The 19,159-nt window shown below is 46.4% G+C and overlaps 1 protein-coding gene across 13 annotated transcripts in view; it reads right to left on the reverse strand.

The window, feature by feature from the left end:
- LOC100119465 (polypyrimidine tract-binding protein 1) overlaps nucleotides 1-19,159 on the reverse strand; it is a 455,850-nt gene that overhangs the window by 155,334 nt on the left and 281,357 nt on the right. For 7 of the 13 annotated variants that reach the window (XM_031921112.2, XM_031921109.1, XM_031921108.1 and 4 more), the window contains exon 2: nucleotides 18,335-18,391. The exons of the other annotated variants lie outside the window; for them this stretch is intronic. In XM_031921112.2, coding sequence (XP_031776972.1) covers nucleotides 18,335-18,337 — 3 coding nt within the window. In that variant the 5' untranslated portion in view covers nucleotides 18,338-18,391. The remainder of the gene's footprint in view (nucleotides 1-18,334; nucleotides 18,392-19,159) is intronic. 13 annotated transcript variants of the gene reach the window in all.

Consider the following 19,159-nt stretch of genomic DNA (forward strand, 5'->3'; position numbering starts at 1 on the left):
TATATACGCCCGATGCCGGGATGGGAAAGGCTGCGCGCACAGCCAGATACTATAAACCGGACGCTGCAAGCACGCGCGCAAGCACAGAGGGATTTTCATTCGGGAAAAGTCTTGGTTGCTTTGTGTGGGACCGGCTGTGCGCGCGCGCGCGTGTGTGTAGAATATACGAGATGCGTCGCCGAGGGCTTTTAATGCCGCTGCGGATGATTAAATTTTTGTTTGCTCCGGCGAACACACGAGCTTTGATGAATTTTCAGCCGATGTTTGACGCCGCGCGCGCGTTCTCTGCACAGCCTGGCTGTTTTGGGGATTCGGTCTTGGATTTTTCCCCTGCGGCTTCCGCACCTGATGTCTTTGTCTCTCGTACGGAACGATGTATAGATAACTGTGGCCAATAATAATAAAGTCCATGAAAAAATCGCTGTAAATTAATCATTGCATCAGCGTAAAGCTCCGCCGCAGCGGCGTAACAGTCAAGATTATGGGTGAGAGAGAGAGAGAGAGAAGCTCTTGCGCCCGCGCCCGAATTCTCGCAAGTAAACGCGCGAAACTGCGCGGCAAAGCCGATGTAGTATATAGTTCGCGCGAAGAGCCCGCACATTTACACCGAGATTACTTAGCTGCTGCAGCGCGAGCGCGAGGATATGGCTGTGCGCGATATGTGCGGGTGAAGCCACGTCCGTATATGCGTAGCGGGGCTGAAGAGATGGGAAACGTGGAGGAGCGAGACGCTGCAGCCGCACGTGTGCACGTGTATTCTGATGATGCCTGGGAATATGGGCAAGTTATAAACAAGACGAGAGGAGGGTTAAGAGGTAAGCGAGAGACTCGCGATTTCTCGAGTGAGTCGGTGTAATGCTATTCGCTGCGTTTGCTCTTATACGTGGATTGATTTTCATTTATTTATTGTTTTTTTAGACGCGTCGGCGAGTCGTTCCATCGTTAACGCGACGAATTCAACATCAGGCATGTAATTATATTCTTGTCTCTACTATCAATAATAGTGACTATAAATTTTACACTAGGTGTGTTCGAGATTTCATGCAGAATCTTGCAAATCTAGCATTTTATAGAAAGAAGTATTTTGATTTGAAAAATAAAATAAAAAAAATTCATGGCTTGCTCCCAACCAATAATAATGCCCAGGACTAAATCTCTCGGCATCATCATCGAAGGCTTGAAAGTAGAAGAAACGAATGGATCTACATTTCTTATATCGAGCGAGAGAAATCGACCCAATTAAAGCAGTTACAGCATGAGTAGCCCAAGTCGGTCGAAGAAAAGGCAGTTTTGAAAGAGGTGACAACCCCCTATATATCCACTCAGATCGCCGACAACACATTAGGTGAACAGGATATCTTTCATGCGCCACCTATCTTCACTGGCCAGAAACATATACATACACAAATATATTCCAAGCCGTGGAAGGAGAACCAATCCAAAATTTTCTTGTTTTCTTGTACCCTTTTCCATCAACGCGCGTTGCGGAACCGATCGATAAACGATTTTTCCGACGACCACACACGAGATAAAAAGATCCACTCTGATACGAAGGGGAAATAATAGTACTTTGTCGAGGTATAGCCGCGTCCATTTTTGTTCTCTCTCCAGCGCAGTAAACGAGACGGCGGACAATGGAACGGATAATATTTTAAAGGGCTAATAAAAAGGTGAATGGCTGGCGTGGACGGATATGCGCTTCGTTTTCTCTTATTGTCTTTCTTTTGTGCGCGGCCGCCGGGAGGAATCAATTTCAGCGCGCGCGCTTGTTTCATTCGCGTAAGGAGAGAGAAGAGAGAGAGAGAGAGAGAGAGAGAGAGAGAGAGATTTGTACGCGAAGCTTTTTCCATTTTTTTTCGCCGCCGTTTGTTCGCGCCAAGAAGATTTGTATGAGGACTAGTGTGTCGTATTTTTTTTAACGACGCGCTTCTAACGGATAATAAAGGTTGAATACGTTGTTGCGTGCTGAATGTAACGGATATGGACAAGTGAAATAATCGTAAAACATTATCTCTTATCGGGCGGTTGATTAGCGCTGAATGATAGCTTTCATTGCGACGCATCAGCTGGAAATTGCGGCTCTTGGTATTCCGGCGAATATTAACAAAAATTAGGGACATAATTTGATTGCCATTGAGATTCTCCTTCGCGCGAGATATGTCTGGTAAAAGCTGCAGTCGCGCGCGCGATGGAACTTTCATTTAAATTATTATTCATTATTCATAATGGATCGTTCGACCGTTCGCGGATCTTCGCCAGGGGCAATGACCAGTGCAAATTAATTGAATAGATGCGGCAGAAATTAAGTATTCAAATGACGCGCATATATGAAAAATCTTCCGATACTTTTCCGCTTTTCCTCCTGTGTCTCTCTTTTTTCCCCGGATTTATCGCGCTTTTCGCGCGGCCGATCGTGAAAAAAATGTCCGTTCGTGCACAAAATTATATCGATTATTGAATTTTAAAACCGACGAAATCTGGATTTTTCATCAGACTACTAATCAATGCTGCACGTGAAGCTCGGAAACCACTTCTCCGTCCGACAAAGTAACAGCTGCGCGCAAAGATGCAAAGCAGAAGCCGCAGGAGCTTTCGCAAGCTCTAAGTCGAATAAAAAGAGCATAGACGCAAGACCAGCGAGTGCATTTTTAACGATAATCCAGAACGGCCACCACCGCCGCCAAAGCAAAGTTCGGAAGGTGTTGCTGAGGTAACAAGCGAGCGCAAGAGTGAAAGGCTTTGCTTCGCCGGCAAAAGACGCGGGATTACGCGGAGCTTTGGCCTTGCCAAGGGATCAACCATCTAAAACTCCCCTTTGTCACCCCCCCTACCCCCCCCTTGCGCCCCTTTTTCTTCCCGTGAAGTCTATATATAGAAGCCTGTTCGTCAATTAGCAAGACTTTTTTCACTTGGCGCGATTACCCTCCCGACTTTCGTCGTCATCTTTGCGCCAACGGCTTTCAAGATCGGTGTGTAGATATTACCGAGTGCGTGAGTGAGACAAATGAAGGAGTCGGCGACGCAAGAACGCACTTTTCTGTTTATTCGGTGGCACGCATTGTTATATACACTGTAATGCCGAGAAGGAAGAAAGTGCTGGGCTTTCTTCGCCTTTGGAGCAGGTCGTAGTATTTTTTGTATACCTATGTAGCTAGACTGTGAATAACATCGACACCAGTGTCGCGATGCAATCAAAACATGAACAGCTCAAATTTGTCTTGATAAGGCTGTTTTGGCATCGGCTGGACACTCCTATATCTAGTGTAACGGACGGAGAGGAGACGAGTCGGAAAGCGAAAAAGAGTAGACGCGGGCTTGAACCGCGGACCCCGAGATTAACAAGCGGGAGCTCTAACCACTGAACTAACGTCTACGATACAAGTGCATGCTATGCATCGTAGTGCGGACTCTTATCGCTGACTCGTCTCGCAGCTCGCGTTGCAGACGTGTGCGTCTGTGACACTAGATTCAGTGCGCGGATTAAGATGAGGGAAGTAAGAAAGTGCCTACGCGACACCTATCTTTGCTAGTCAGAGACTATAGCGAGAGCAGGCTCGTCCAAAACAGTTTTGATTTGCGGCTACTTGGCCGTGGTTTAAGGAACTTTTAACGTTAAACGTTAAAAGTCCTTTGAATAATAATAATAGCGAATAAAGTATAGATTCTAGAAGAAAAAAAACGACGGTTTCATCGCTCCATTATTAAACCTTATCTTCATTTTGTCTTCAATGACTGCGTCTTCCATTTATAATGTTTCATTCTTAAATCTAAAAGCAAAAAATCACTCATTCAACACCGAATAACAAAATTATCCGGAATCCTTCAACAACACACGAGTTCATCAAAAAACAGCGTCACCGGTAATTAACCTCCGCGCGCATCCCCCCAGTTACGCCCTCGATTGATCGAAACGAAATTGAGTCATATCCTGCTGCAGAAGAAAGTCCATTTTTCCGCTATTTTTTTCCGCGTACGGCGCGTCACTCGTCGTCCCGCAGGCGTCAAGCGCAGAGAGAGGCAACTAAAAAATTACTTTGTGTCCCTGCAGCGCGCGGCGGCGACGGCCTCGAAAAAAGGTGTAAAAACCAATTTTCGCGCGACAAACTCGATACCTGCCCTGCACGGCAGCCTTTTTCCCGGCGAAAATTCCTCGCTTGCGAGCGCGCTTTGTCAAAAGGACGCAGGTGAGCCGACCTATTCGAAGACGACGGGAGCTCCGGCTCGATTTTAATTAGCGCGTTGCTGCTGCCGCCACTGATGCTGTACACATACACGTGCACGGGCTTCTTCGATTAAATTCTTAATTAATGATCGCGCGCGGAAATACCGCATCACACGAGGGCGCGACTTACGGCCGAAGACAGCACGCGGAGGCGGTAGACGCGCGTATATAGTCGTATCCGCTTATGGGGCATTATTTCTCCGCGCGGAGCTCACGCCCACGAGGCTCTTCGCAAAGAATATCTTTGCAACTTTAGCGTGGAACTGTGTGCTAGGGCTGTGTATGCGGTGGAGAGTAAATAGCGTGTTGGTATATAAGGAGATTATTATACTGCAAATGTTGAGTGTTTAACGCATAATTTAAGGCTGATAAGAGACGTTTACTATAGCGCTCGGATTTAATTGTAATGCGGAGTCCATTTTACAGTTGTGATTGTTAGAGGGATCCGGTGCAGTGTGAAAGGTTTGGTCGACTCGTACAAGTGTATTACAACTTTCCGCATGGAAGCTGCTTTCAAACTCCGACGAGGAACGACAAAATAATAATTATCTCACACGTTAATGTCACTCCGTTTTTTTACCGTCTCCGGTAAACACAGACGTTTTGCAAATCAAATTCCGCTCGACGAAGTAACGAGAAATTACGGAAAATTAGCTGCGCCGATGTATGCATTTCAGCACTCAACGCATGTAGCGCTCAGACGAGAAGACTGCAAAAGGACAGCGATACGCAGCACTAAAGCCGTAGGCCGCTTTATTGCCCGAAAGCCGAGTAGATGAAGATACGAGCGAAGGAGAGAGAGAGAGAGAGAGAGAGAGAGAGAGAGAGAGAGAGAGAGAGAGAGAGAGAGAGAGAGAGAGAGAGAGAGAGAGACTAGAGAGTGCTGCAGGTGTACGGACGAGCCTACGACTATGTCGCGCTGTATAATGCTCCGTGTGGCTGCTGTAGGGTTATTATACGCTTGGAACGAGATTCCCCGCTACTGGCGCGTGTACTGCGTATGCATACCCTTGGGGGAACGAAGTGCGCCAAGCCAAGCTACTCTCTACTTCAGCCCGTACTCTCTACGCGCAGCTCTCAGTAGTCTCACGCGGTAACTTCGAGTGACGCCGATAAGAGATGTTGCACACGCGTAACGACGTATAAGAGATCCTGCGCGCATAACGTCGTTCTCTAGAGATATTCTCCGCTATCGGCTGTATCAAAAAAAAATTATCAGCTATCACAATCAGGTCAGTCGAGCTACAAACGCGGGCCTCTCGGCTGCGCACCAATCAATCAGCGGCGCTGCATTCTCATTCACTCGCGGAGCGAGATAGAGCCAGCGGGGATTCCTCCGCAGCAGTTATATTGACCAAGGAGTTGCGCGCGAGCGCAGCTGGTATTTCCCCGAGGGAGATCTTCGCGCGATGCTATGCCGAAAATGTGGATTCTGCTCGACGGAGATGTATAGAGAGAGGCTGGAGGAGAACGTGTGAGAGAGGCGCTACGAGATTGGAAAATTGTTGCTAAAAAGCTCTGAGCTTTGCTCTATGCGCCTGCTTTGAACTTGCGATCTTTTGTATCCGAGCGCTTGGGGGGAGAGTGGAATATTTTTTCGTATAATTGGAACGGCGGAACGTGTACGGATTGTTCGAAATGGAATTACTGTTTCGATAGAGAATATCTTATACTCCGATGTGCGACGAAGAGATGAAATCGATATTCAGGATTTTCAAAATTTTACACAGCAATAAAGCCCGAATTTCCCGATAATTTTTAATTGGCCGACATATTCGGAATTTCGTCTCTCGGTGCAGCGCTGGAAAATGTTAATTTCGCAAATCCCTCGGACGATTTTGATTTGTATATTTCTGAGTTATGAAGTTATCGTTCTGCCGCAGTTTTACGGCTGGAATCGATATTTATTTTAAAATAATTTTACAGCCTCAAAGAAAGACATTAACCCACATATACGCACTCGCGGCTCGCTATAACACAAAATAGCTTTTAGCAAGTCCAACGGTCACGATATGAACAACATTCCGCACACGTGATTTACATATTATTACGCAACAAAATCCGGGCTCGTTAAAGCCTTGAAAGCCGAGCGTATTCACTATACGAAGCGGATTGTCCCCCGTTCATCCATTAATTTTTTTTTAGCGAAAAATCTCCCTTCGAGTTATTAATCTCGAACATCCCCTTGAAATATGAGCTCACCTCCAGGAAGTGCATTACACGTTATTCGAGTGGAAGATGCGCGCGCTAAGCCGGCCCTGGATAAAAATTGATACACACCGCGCTCCAAGCAATTATTTCACGTCCAGAATTAATTTTAATAATAAACAAACAGCACCCCACGCGTCCGCGATAAGACCATTAACGTAATTGCGCAGGCGTATAGGTATGTACGTATTCCCGTGTAATTTGACGCGTTCTGTTGAATAATCGCGAGAACGGGGAAATTTCAATATTATGTATATGATTCCGTGGGTCAATAATTAAAAAGGTAGTGCATGTATGCGTCTGTTCGATTTACTGGCCAGGAAGTTAATTAAAAATCTCATTCTCGCTAATTAAAAAATTACACGGGATTCGAATTTCGGTCGATCTCAGCGTGCGCCTGTCGTTTTGAAAATTCGATTTTAACGCTGTTCGGCAGTTTCTACAGCATATTTTTCAATCTGTCCACGCGAAATTTTCAACGCCGAATTTTTTAATCAAGTGCGTGTTTAATAATTATTCCGAGAATAATTTTATTTTCGTTCGATGATATTCCATCACGTAGCTATAAGTCATCACTAGTAGCTCTGCGATCTTTTCTATTCACGGAACTTGCAGCACCATTGACGATTCAAGTAAAATCAACATTTCAAGCCTAATACACACCAACTTAATTGTCACGTCCATTAATTTCAACTTGCAAATATCGCGCACAGGCGTAAAACACAAAATCAAGCGGATGTAAAAGTAAATCGCGGGGGTGGATGTACACACGCACACACTGTATACCAGGCGCACATCCGCGCGACTGGCTTTCGAGTCGGCGCACGCATCGATTTTCCCAGGCTGAACTTTGCCTGAGTCATGCGGTAAATGTCGTGACGTTAGATTAGCCGGAGTTAATTGCTCGTGTATATTCCGGGTGTCGGAAGTGCCTGGATGTATTTATTGTGCAGTCGCTCGTTTTAAATTCGAGCGATTCAATTTTAATTTTTTTTCTTTAAATCGAAAAAAACTTAGGTCCACGATATGTCGAAGACCCGCGAAAAACGCAGTCGTCCATTTTCATTTTCCAGGAGCTGCGCGGTACATACGCGCACACACACGATTATACAGCCCGTGGCGGTCTCGGGATTTTCCGCGTCGACTGTTCTTTTTTTCATGCGTTCACTCAGGCGGTACCAATCTGGCTGTCCGTTAATTTTTTATGAGCGTGGCTACTTCGGCATTCCATTCGACGAAATAGTTCCTGGGGCTAACAGACGGGAAAGAGAGAAACAGCTGAGAAGGGTCGTCTGTGCGTTCGCAAGTGGATTAACGAATTCGTGCGTCCGAAATTACGTTCACTGGTATAGGATTCATTATCTCTCGGCTGGTTCGCGAGTCTTCTTGAGCTTAGTCGCAGGTGTGGCCTGGAAATAGTCTTATCGGAAAATTGAGTATTTATGACGAGCCCCAATCGGGAATTCGGAGAAGGAGCAGTTAAGGCGAATTGATAACGATGTGTTGTCAGGTGAGGACATACCGAATTCAAGTTCTTTTTAATGAAGTTTGGGAAGGAGACTTGATGCTTGCAGTGAATAACTTGGGGGACGTATTCAACAGTCAAGTTTAATTATTGAAGTCGCGGAATTAGTTATTTCAAGCACGAGAAGACTGCCTCGTTCATAACGTGAGACTTCAGAAGAAGCTTTGATAATTACGTTTTCACCTCATCGATAAAACGACAGATTAGATCTCGTTAATCAGTACTGTCAGCACATACACCCCGCAAAAGTTATTTTTATCGAACGAAAACCAAATTCGAACGATCTAGCGCGATTTTCATAGTTTACAGGCAATAGTTTACAGGCATAGTTTACAGGCATAGTTGCTGCAGAGCGAGATCGTTCAAGCTAATTGCTTTTTTTCAGCCGAGAATAAAACAGCGCATCGAAATTTTTGCCGACACTGTGCCGCGAGAGAGGGAAAAATTCCGGCGGTGGGGAAAGCAAAGTTTGGCGAAATAAAATATGTATGGAGTTTCAGTGAAGCGAAAAATAACAAGGCATCGTTTCAGTGTACCCTTTTTAACTTTTTACTAGAAAGCAGCGAACCTCGTTCTTTTGAGTTTCTCGGATTTTCCACTTTATGCCCTGCTATACTTTTCTACGTGCCTAAATTTCGTTTTACACCGCCTTCCTCTCGGAATAACCTTTCTATTTCCGCTATTCGTATAAAATAATGCAGCTCGATGCCTGATATAAACTTGTCGCTATTCATTAACTTTATGTTTACTCGCGCAGCTGGTTTCTTCGAAAGCGGAAAAGAATATACAGTCCTTTCGGATCATGAAGTTTACTCACAAAGTAATGCGATCGGGCAATCGACAGTCTACTACTGTATATTTGGCTTACCTGAAACACAAGAGAAAAAAATTTACGTTACTACAAGTTCGTCACTTTATTTTTTACATTAATGATATTATATTGTTATATTTAAAAAAGGTGACACACACACCCACGCAAAAATTCAGATCATTCGAGAGAGCGCGACGTTTCACACCGCGAACAAACTTCTCGCAAAAAGGTTCTCGCAGCAATGAATACGCAAACAAAGCCATCCAGCTCCGCGAAGAAAGGAGAAAGGAAAATGTTTGCCATCGCGATTAAGAAGCCTCGCGAGAAAATAAGCGAGAGCCGATGATAACGGTGATTTTCCAGGCGACTGCAGCAGTCGTCGTCGTCGTCGGAGAAGGAAGAAGAAACGTCGCAAGTTTCGCGGTCGTCGCACGAGAGGATGAACGGCTCGGGGAGCGAAAGTCAAATTTGCTCATGATAATGCGGGGGAATTTAGTGCGCCGAGTGTGGGAATTGTTTGCCGTTCGCAAAAGTGACGGGGCGGGTTCTTTCTTCTCTCCAGCTCCTCGACGGCGTCGCGAACTTTTTGGCGGCTGCGTGCGAAGCGATTTATTTCTCTTTAGGATTCCGCGATTTGCATGTTCGAGCTTTTCTGCGCGGCCGAGAATGCAATTATGTGAAATGCGTTATTACGGCGAATAATGCACCGCAGCCAGTAGTGTATGCGAGTGTGTACGCGGATAGTATCCGGGACGATATTCGATCAATAATCGATAAACGCGCGCGGGAAAATGAAAAGTACGCGGCGGCTGTGAATGTTTAATGCTCAAAATCGATACTCCCCGCGGGAGCCTATTGTCCATCGTACTTTGCAAGAAAAAAAATATCGACACTCGTACAAAGAGCTTCTGTGCAGGCCATTTCATTCGCCGGTTGCATAAATTTTAGTTTTAAACACGGGTAAGCGGAAAACTCGGCCTGCAGCAGTCATTCGAAACAGTGTGTACAATAGGCATAGCGGCAGCCGCGAAAAGTTTTCTTATCGTCGCGGAGGATTACCGACTCTTTAACGAACTTTTATAACACACAGCGACTTTCGAATTCTGCGCGCTGCCGGCAAGTTGCGCGCGGGCGCGCGAGCGAGCGATTCAATTTACTTTACGCTTAAAACACAGATTTCGATTTGCCGCGCTTTCACGAGGAATGATAGTCCGGCTTAGTTTTCTTGTTTGCCGTTACTCGTTCGTACGCTTTGTGCCGCAGCTACTCTCTCTCTTTCTCTCTCTCTCTCTCTCTCTCTCTCTCTCTCTCTCTCTCTCTCTCTCTCTCTCTCTTTCTCTCTTTCTCTCTTTCTCTCTCTTCCCCCCCCCCTCGGTTTATTTCGATTCGTTATTTACTGTGCAGCAGCTCTCGTATATTGACGGAAGATCAAGATACGGGATGGATGCTACTAGCGCTTTGAAGCTAAAGTTCGAGGATAAAAAGGGGTTATATGGCGATTGCTCTGAAATTTAAATGAAGTTCGCGGCATTCAATCAAACGGCTTGGATCGTCGAGTGTAAGCCAGAGTTTTTATACAATAATGTATTATAAAAACATAAAGGGAAAAGTTTCATCTTTGTTTGAATAGCAGCAATCGTATATAGTTTTAAAGTCGTGGAAGTAGCCTGGAATCGAAGTCTCTCCGAGCAGAATTGTTTTTGTGACAAGCACGTTATCTTTCGTTGCGTGCAAAGGATACGAGGCAGCGAAAAGAGTAGACTTGTTTGAATACTTATACATTTCGTTGCGTAGGAAAATACTGTGCAGTCAGTGACAATAGTCAATAAAATCACGAAAATTAACAACAAATTAGCTACAAATTACCATACAGTTTATATTTGGTTAGGCTATAGTGGCGATGCTAGCTTAATAGCCGACATTTATGTACAAGGATTATACAAACACCTTATATAGCATGAACAGTTATAGCATGAGCTGCCTAAGCAGCAGGCTCGACAAAGCAGTTTAGTGTAAGGGGATACCACTATATCTAGACTAATTGCGTAGGTTATTATTGAGGGAAACAGAAAAAAGCCTGAGAGACTAGAGAAGTGAAAAGTTCAAGCGATGGTGAAAAGGCTAGTCCAAAGCTGTTTAATTATATCTACTGAAACTATGGTTAGGCGCTATAGTACCGCTGCTTTTATATGGTCAGAACACTATCGTGATATCGGATCCTCGTATCTCGTGTAAATAACAAAAGAACTAGGAATTAAGCGTCGAGATAGCGAGCGACGCAAGTGGAGGGAGTCGAGGTAAGGTCAGCCGAAGTGAGAGAAAGCTCGCTGCTATGTATAGCGACTGCTGGCGTTCGCGCCTTTCCGGCTGAGCGGAGCCGAATATCGCACACGACCCTTAAATCTCGACATGCCTGCCTGAGCTTCGACTCGTGAGACGCGTACGAAAGCGCTTATTTCTCTTCCCTTTCGAGAGAGCTGGATCTGGATGGCATTTCTGGGTTAAGGGGGTCGGCGTGTTGCAGTTTCAGAATACCGTTAATGCTTTATTTTTGGAAAAATTATTTCGTTTGTACGTGCGACAGAGTATAATTAGAGAATCGCGCAGTTGATTAGAATAATCTTCAGCTGTGCTCGAATCTCCATAATTGCAAGTTCATGATCGTCCACAGGCTTAAACTCAATTACACCGATCACATAGCAAACTACATCCATTCCAGCGAATAACGAGAAGAGCGGATAACAATAATACGAATACACCCCATCGGCGCATCTACTGGCTCTTCTAAATTTGAAGTTTCTTCGGCTGACTTCTCTCCCTCTCATCTTCAATTCCCGACTCTTTTCTTTTCGGCTGGGCTGCCGATGAAACTGTCCGACCAGGCGTGAAGTAGCGATCGAGCGTGAGACACCGTCCGAAAAAGAAGAGGAACGTATCCCCCCGTATGCTCGAGAGGAAAGATGCCGTGTAGGGATTTGAATATACACCCAGAGAGAGAGAGAGAGAGAGAGAGAGAGAGAGAGAGAGAGAGAGAGAGAGAGAGAAAGCGAAGCGAGAATTATACCGGGAGAGAAGTCAGAAGTTTGGAAAATTCCCGCCTCCGGGGAGTCTCGGCCTGAGAGAGTTAAGAGTACCGGGAGCCCCATAAATCCCGTTAAATTGCACGAGCGACCTTCGATTCGCAACGTGATCTTGAGGGCCGGTCCTCGGCAATTATCCTTCGCTCTATGTCTGGCCCCGTTTTTCGAAAATATCTAGGTTGGGAATAGAAAACTTGTGAATTTCGACAGAAGGTTAACTGAGTGGCTTAAGCGATGGGAGAGAAGTTAGTCTAAAACTGTTTGGCTTTTTACGACTATAACACATGCTCGCACACCATCATCGTCAGGAATAGCGGATCATTTTTCTCCACATAGAGATGAAAAATGTGGGCGATTTTCGTTTGCACGCGAGAAAATTTCGTTCAAACTTAATACACACGCGAGGTTTTATACTTCGGTGATTTCGTTGCGGGTGCGGGCGCATTTTTTACAACAAAGCGTTGTAAAAACTATTGCCACGATAAAAAAGTTTGTTATTGCACAATACGCGCGCGCCGGTTAGCGGTAAAAAATATATGACGGTGAGATCGTTATGAAATGTTTTATTGATAGTTTTATCGCATTTATTTGGCTCGCCGTAAAAGTGAAGTCGTCAGTGATAAGGAATAAATATTAATTCGTGCTTTATCTTGGCCGTATGAATTCAGGCCAACACGGTATGTGTATCTACATTTTCATCGTAAACCGCGTGTAAGTGTAAACTGAAAGCACCTGTTAGCAAAATTACGCACGGAACGTTACCTACCACTTTTCGCAGAAAAATTATTCCATAATACCGAATATAATATAATGCCGCTAAAAATTACAAACGCCGAAGAATTCAAAGAGTCGGGGAAGTCAGCTGCTTAGCGCGAACGAAAAATAATGAACGACGGCGCTAAAGCTTGTATATAGACGAGGGGATCGAGAGCCAGAGACCGATAATGATTCCCGCGCTCGCGCGCGGGAGTCAATCATTGATGGTGCCGCGGACGCGCCAAGCGGTTTCCATCAAGCCTTGATGGTCGCACCGCCGCTCGCGGCTAAATTACAGAGACGGGAGTACCGCTCGCGCCAAGTGCAAAAATGACTCCTTAACACACCGCGCACGGCGTGAAGATTACCCTGCGCGTTTATAGAAAATTCCGAGCGCACAGTGACCCGTCGAATAACTCTGGGTAATACACCGCTGCTAATTGGACTTTCGGCGGATGCGAGAGCCCTGTGGAATGCGCGTTTTTACACGCTACTGCTATTATAACAGTTAATTAACGCTGCTTTGCTGTTCGTATGGAGGCGTTCGTTGGATAAAATAAAACCAGGCCATCCCGTGAAAAATTCACTCCCGAATACCCCGCACGAGCCATCAGGACAAAAGCTCGAAGCCCGCCAAAAATGTGCAGTACACAAAAGACGCTCGCGGAAATTCCAGCGACACACACACGGAGAGGACAGTCGATCGCAGCGAAACGACCAGTGCATGCGATGCCATATCTTCAGCCCCTTTCTCTCGGGGTTGGATTCTCGGGTCGCGCCGTAAACTCGTTACCGCGACACCGTGTCAACATCAACGTCAACCGCCGATGGCCGCCTCCGCGATTTACGCCGTCGTTCACCGACGCTGCGCATATTTAGTCCCAGAGAGAGAGAGAGAGAGAGAGAGAGAGAGAGAGAGGTAGAGGGGGAGGGGGATTTGGAAGGTGGAGCGCGGCTCGATATACGCTCGGAGTTAAGCTCGATGAATAATTGACGAGGAATGAGGGAGAGCCCGGCCGAATTTCCCGCTGCTGGGTGAGATTCGAATTTTTTTTTGGAAAGGGGATCGATAGGATCCGCAGCCGCGGGATTTATTTCGGTGCGTTTCGGAGTATCGCGGCTTCGCTTTTTTTGTTACATAAACGTTCATACAGTCTTTACCAGGAAATCATCGCGCGAAGGGAGCGGCAAGAAGTAACGAACAAATTAATTACATAACCAATTAACGCAGCCGCGATTCTAAATGAAAATTGAAGCGGCAAAAAGAATCTTGCAATTGTGCTCAAACTCGACGAATTTCACAAGCGAGACAATTAGCTTTTTTGCCCACGCCCGTCCCGCATAAATATTCACCGCAACGAGAGCGTACACTTCACACACAACTATATACGTTATGCAGTTGGCAAAGCGCGACGCAGGTCTAATTAAAGATCTGTCGTGCGGCGTAGCGCCGTGCGATCGGAGCGTGTCGAGGAAGGAAGGGAAAAATGATGAGTCGGACGAAGACGCGGACCGAGCGCTAATTGGAACGAGATATGGGGGAAGGAAGCGCGGAGCAGAAGAAAGAGTAGCGCGCGCCGCGGCAACCTGTTGAATCCGCCGCTGAGATTCGTCGTCGTATGGGGGGAGATGAGCCCCCCCCCTCTCGCCGCGCGATTTTTCGTTGGACGGACAAAGAACGTAGTTTGCTCTGCTGATTGTGTATCAAAAGTTGAATTTTGCGTTATAATTTTATACGAGTGCGCATAAAAAAAGCCGTAATGTATCAATATGTACAGTACGTGATCGTCTTAATAGCCCATGAAACTTTCATTCAATATTGTTATACTCTCTTTTTATGCCGCATACCCGGAGAGGCAAGAGCCATAAGCCGTCGCTAAAGACTAGCATAAACCGGTCAATAATGACAACAATAATAAAGATCGTAACAACCGCGCCGAGCGAAGTTCTCGATTCCGTAACTTTGCAAGAGAGCTGCACCGTATAAAGATTTTATCTCGCGAAACTACAGAGCAGCAGCGGCGGTGGCGAAGCAGCTCTCTCGCCAAGGGCAAAAAGTAAAAAACGGAACCAGCTTTCTTGCGCTGCTGCAGCAGCCCGTCTGCAATCCTTTCTCTCATGGCCTTCTGCTTCTCGCGTCTGCGCCTCTTCTTCTTCTTCTTCTTCTTCGCTTCGGCGAGGACGACGCATACCTGCAGCGAGCAAAGGCTCTGCGCGCGCACACGTTGGAATCCTTTAATGGAGCTGGACCGGAATCGCGCGAAAGCCACACGGTAGCTTATCTCGCGGTTGTATTATCGCGTCGGGAGGAAAGGAAATACACTGCTAAATGAGTTTCCTTCGCGGTGAAAGTGAAATTTCATTTGAATAATAATTATCTTTTCCGCGAATCAGGATATGAAAGGCGCGCGTATTATCTAACGATTCGCTCGACTTTCGGATATCGTATTACAAGCGCTCTGTGTACATAATTTCACTCGGCGCGCTGAAAAATACACTAATACGTAACTATACGGGCTGCAGTGTCTGACGGCTTGGAAAAGTGAACAAAAGCGCGAAGATAAATCGAAAAACAGGAGAGCATCACACCAGCGATGCGCAAGACTCGAGAGAGAAACACACACAGGCACACAACTCGCATTGTGCAGCTTAAATCTCGAGCTGTTGCCGCGCTCTTTCAATAGCGCGAAAGAGCGAGAGGGAGAGAGACGACGTCGACTGGCAAAACGGGTCACGCGGTCATACCGGATTGGTAACTCGGCGAAAGAAATAAAAAAAGGGAGGAAAGACTGCAGCGTCGGGGTATGTATAAGGCCGAGGCCAATATGGCGTCGAGGGAGAGCAGTGCATGTGTTTGCGGATCGCCGTCGCGTGTACAAAGAACAATGGCTACGAAAAGCGGCGCTTTTTCTCCTCTATTAAATTGCTGCACTTTTCTAGCCCTCCGCGCGTTTGAGGACCACTACATGCACTGTTCTGTGCGCCCAGGGAAATTGGATCACTCTGGTTTTCCCTAGTTTCGTTACATCGTTGCAGCTTTGATGAGCCTCATATCACGCGTTTCTTTCTGTGTAAAATCCCCCAGAAATAAACCCTCGATCTCGATAAGCTCATACTATGCATAATAATTTTAATCGAGCACATAAAATTAAAGGAAGATGCGTGTGAGCAGACGGAAAAGTGAGCGTGTCTGGAGCAGTAGTGCCGCGGGAGAAGGGATGGGAGGTTCGCTAACTAGGCGACGAGGAATGCATACCACGGGCTCTCCAAGGTTGAGGTCAAGGCACACTTAAGTATCCGCCAGCGCGACGCGACGTTAACCTCTCCCTCTCTCTCTCTCTCTCTCTCTCTCTCTCTCTCTCTCTCTCTCTCTCTCTCTCTCTCTCTCTCTCTCTCTCTCTCTCTCTCTCTCTCTCTCTGCGAGCAAACTTTATATACTTACTCTTCCGCGCGCGGCTGAGAAAGAACGACTCTTTTTACGCGAAGCTCTCCCGGTAAAAATTATCGCTAGAGCTTCAGCGACTATCACGCAGTGGTTTTTCTTCGTCTTTGACGAAATAGTTGAGGCTATCTATAGCTGATTGGATGAGAGTTGGTCCATTAAAAGCCTAAATTAATTTAGGCTTTTTTTACACGAGCGGTAAAAGCTCAACAATCGCGCGAACCGAAAAAACACCCGCAGCAATACTCGATTTTTCCTTCGAGCCACGCGCTCCAACTCTACACTATTTTAATGAAAAAACTTGCTCGACCGGCTCCAAACTACCGGGGCAGAAAAAAGGACGCACACAAACACACACATACACCGGAGAAAAGGGCAGATATTGCGCTGCCGCGAGTTCGTCCGGTTACACACGGTGATTTTCCCGATTTTTTATTGCCGCGTGTATACCCACGGATATTTATGGAAAATACGAGTCGTAACCCTTCGTGACAAAGATCAACGGCTCGGCTCGGCGGCGACGTCGTCGCGAATATCGAGGAGAGTGTAGTTGCGCGTTTTTCCTTCCCCCCGCACACGCAGCGGCTTTTTTCGTGTCGTCGGCAGCAGCAGCAGCGAGATCGATGCGTTGTGCGCGATTTACGGTTTATTTTATTACGCCGGCCGCTAAGACGCGGATACATCACAGCGTATGCGAGTTCCGCTGCGCCGGAAGCGAAATCGCGCGCAAAAAGGGCTGCAGTTACCGCGGAAAGACGTCGCCTCTTTCTCTCTCGTTCGGATTGTTATTTATCCGGAGCACTATACTCGCTCGGCCGACGAGTTTTTACGACGCGGGCTTGATTATTATTTACGAGGAGAGCTGGCTGTTAAAAACGATGGATTTCGTGTAGCAGGTGAAATTAGTTTCTTTTTTTTTCTAAATTCTTCGCTCATACTTCGAGATGCGTAGAATGAAGATCGATAGACAGCACTGCGCGGAAAATAATTGTGCGGTTAAACACTTAATAAAGCAATATGCACACGACAGAAGCCGAGAACGAATACGAATGACTATTGTTGGAGGAAACAGTAGTTCGCAGTTGATTTAGCCTCGTTAATGAGAGAACTCGCACGCGTTTTAAATTGAAAGTCTTTCGCCTCGCTCACAGAATGAGTTCGTTTGAAGAGCAGGTCATTATTCGGGTTTCGCGTACGTAATGTGGTGCACGTGGGTGTGTGTTTTATTTGTCCTCCTTTTATCGCGAAAATTACGGAAAAAGTATGTATTTTCGCAGTGATAATGATATGCGAGCGAGCTTCTCACGATTGTAATCGATAATTGCGTGATTAGCAGTCAGAAAACATACCCCCCTCCCCATTACACCCGAAATAATCTTCGTAATTACGAAGCTCTCGACGAGAGCGCGGGCCGCATGAATTATGTAAATAAACAATCAACGTATCGGAAGCGAATAAAATGTGCATCGTAATCGTTCGGAAATTTCTACCTTATGAAACTCGCTGCGTCTTTTCCGAATACCGTTCGTTCATCTCCTTCTCAAGTTTACATTCACGCCGGCGCTATTTCTGTGCCGTCGTCTCTAGGGCCGCGAGAGAAGAGCTCCGCGCGCGCAATATAGAGAAAGGAGCGACGGACGGCCTCGAGAGAAGAACCAGCTACACACACACACACACACTCGCGTCGTTTGATATGTATCTGCAGCGCTGCAGTCGCGAGGCTCACAATGCCGCGAACTCCGTAATCATTGCGAGTGCGCGGTGAGAGGGGAGGGGGGAGAGCCGGCCTTCCCAAACGAGTTATGCGAGCCTCCTCCTCCTCCTCCCACACTATCGCGAGCTTTTTTCTCCCTTTCATTTTCTCTCTTTCTCTCTCTCTCTCTCCTGCTTCCAAGAGTCGTCCTTATAGACACACCGCTGCTGCGAGTGTAGCGTTCGTGTACACGCTGATGGTCGTGCGCGCGACAGACTTTTTTTTCAGAGCCGACCGCGGAGAAGTACATTCGTATACGTGTGCTCCTTTTCACGCTCGTCTGTGCGAACGCGCGGATTTCCAGAAGGAGAGATTTTGTAATTTGCGCGAGGCGCGGGTTGTTAGTTTTTAGGCGGACGTGGAATTTAATGAGCGGAATTTTTATACGTATCATGCGCGAGCTGAGGCTTGTTAGGCGGTATGATTGGAGGTTTCTTTTCGAGACTGTGTTATATGAACTATATATCATGACAGAAGTGAACACACACGCACACGCACGTACACACAAGATAGATAATAAATGTAAACTTTTCTTACCATGTAGAATATGATACTTTGTCTGTAAGGGCTATGAAGATTTGCGAACAGACTCACCTGAAACACACGAGAAGAAGAGAACGAGTCATGAATAGGAGCTTCTTCCGATTTTTATCTTCAGAGACGAGAGTATCACACAAGTTCAGAAGTGTATAAGCGAGCGCAAGTGCGCGTATGTATTTATAGAAGGGCCAGTTATACCTTAGCAGAGCAGCGCTACATGGCTGTTAACCAAATCTAAATTAGCGCGTCTAATGCGAAGTCAGATTTTGGAGGCGTCCAGAGGCTAAATATAAGCCTAACTGCTATCAATTTTGCAGGCACCTCCAGATGCGGAGTGAGTCCCACTGAATAATCGCGTAATTACGCGCTCACCTCGTACGAGGCATATCTTTATCATCCGTCTTCCCGAAATATCAACCGATCCCGTTGCGAAATTGCTCCGCGCGAACGAATGACGTCAGCTAAATTCCCTCCCCAAAGTTTCATCGAGTCATCGATAATATCCAAGGCGCATCGACCATCAGCGAACCGAAAATTAAAGAGATCGAAACTGTTGTCTCGCTATATGCAGCTGACGAGCGGGAGAAGCAGTTCACTCAGCGCAGAGGCAAATCCAGCTGATGGAGGGGCAATAAAGCGCAAACAAAGTGAAGTTCCAGGCTGCCAGCGACAAAGCGGCCTTAGACCCAGACCCCATTGTCAATTATTCTCATCATTGTCGTCGAGGTCGTTATTATGGAAACTCGCGTAAGCCGCTTTCCCCTCCTCCCCCGTATATCCCTATATCGCAAGCTCGTGAATTTCCTTCCTTCCTTCCCGACA

The sequence above is a fragment of the Nasonia vitripennis genome, chromosome 1 (genome assembly GCF_009193385.2).
Source record: "Nasonia vitripennis strain AsymCx chromosome 1, Nvit_psr_1.1, whole genome shotgun sequence".
NCBI lineage: Eukaryota > Metazoa > Arthropoda > Insecta > Hymenoptera > Pteromalidae > Nasonia > Nasonia vitripennis.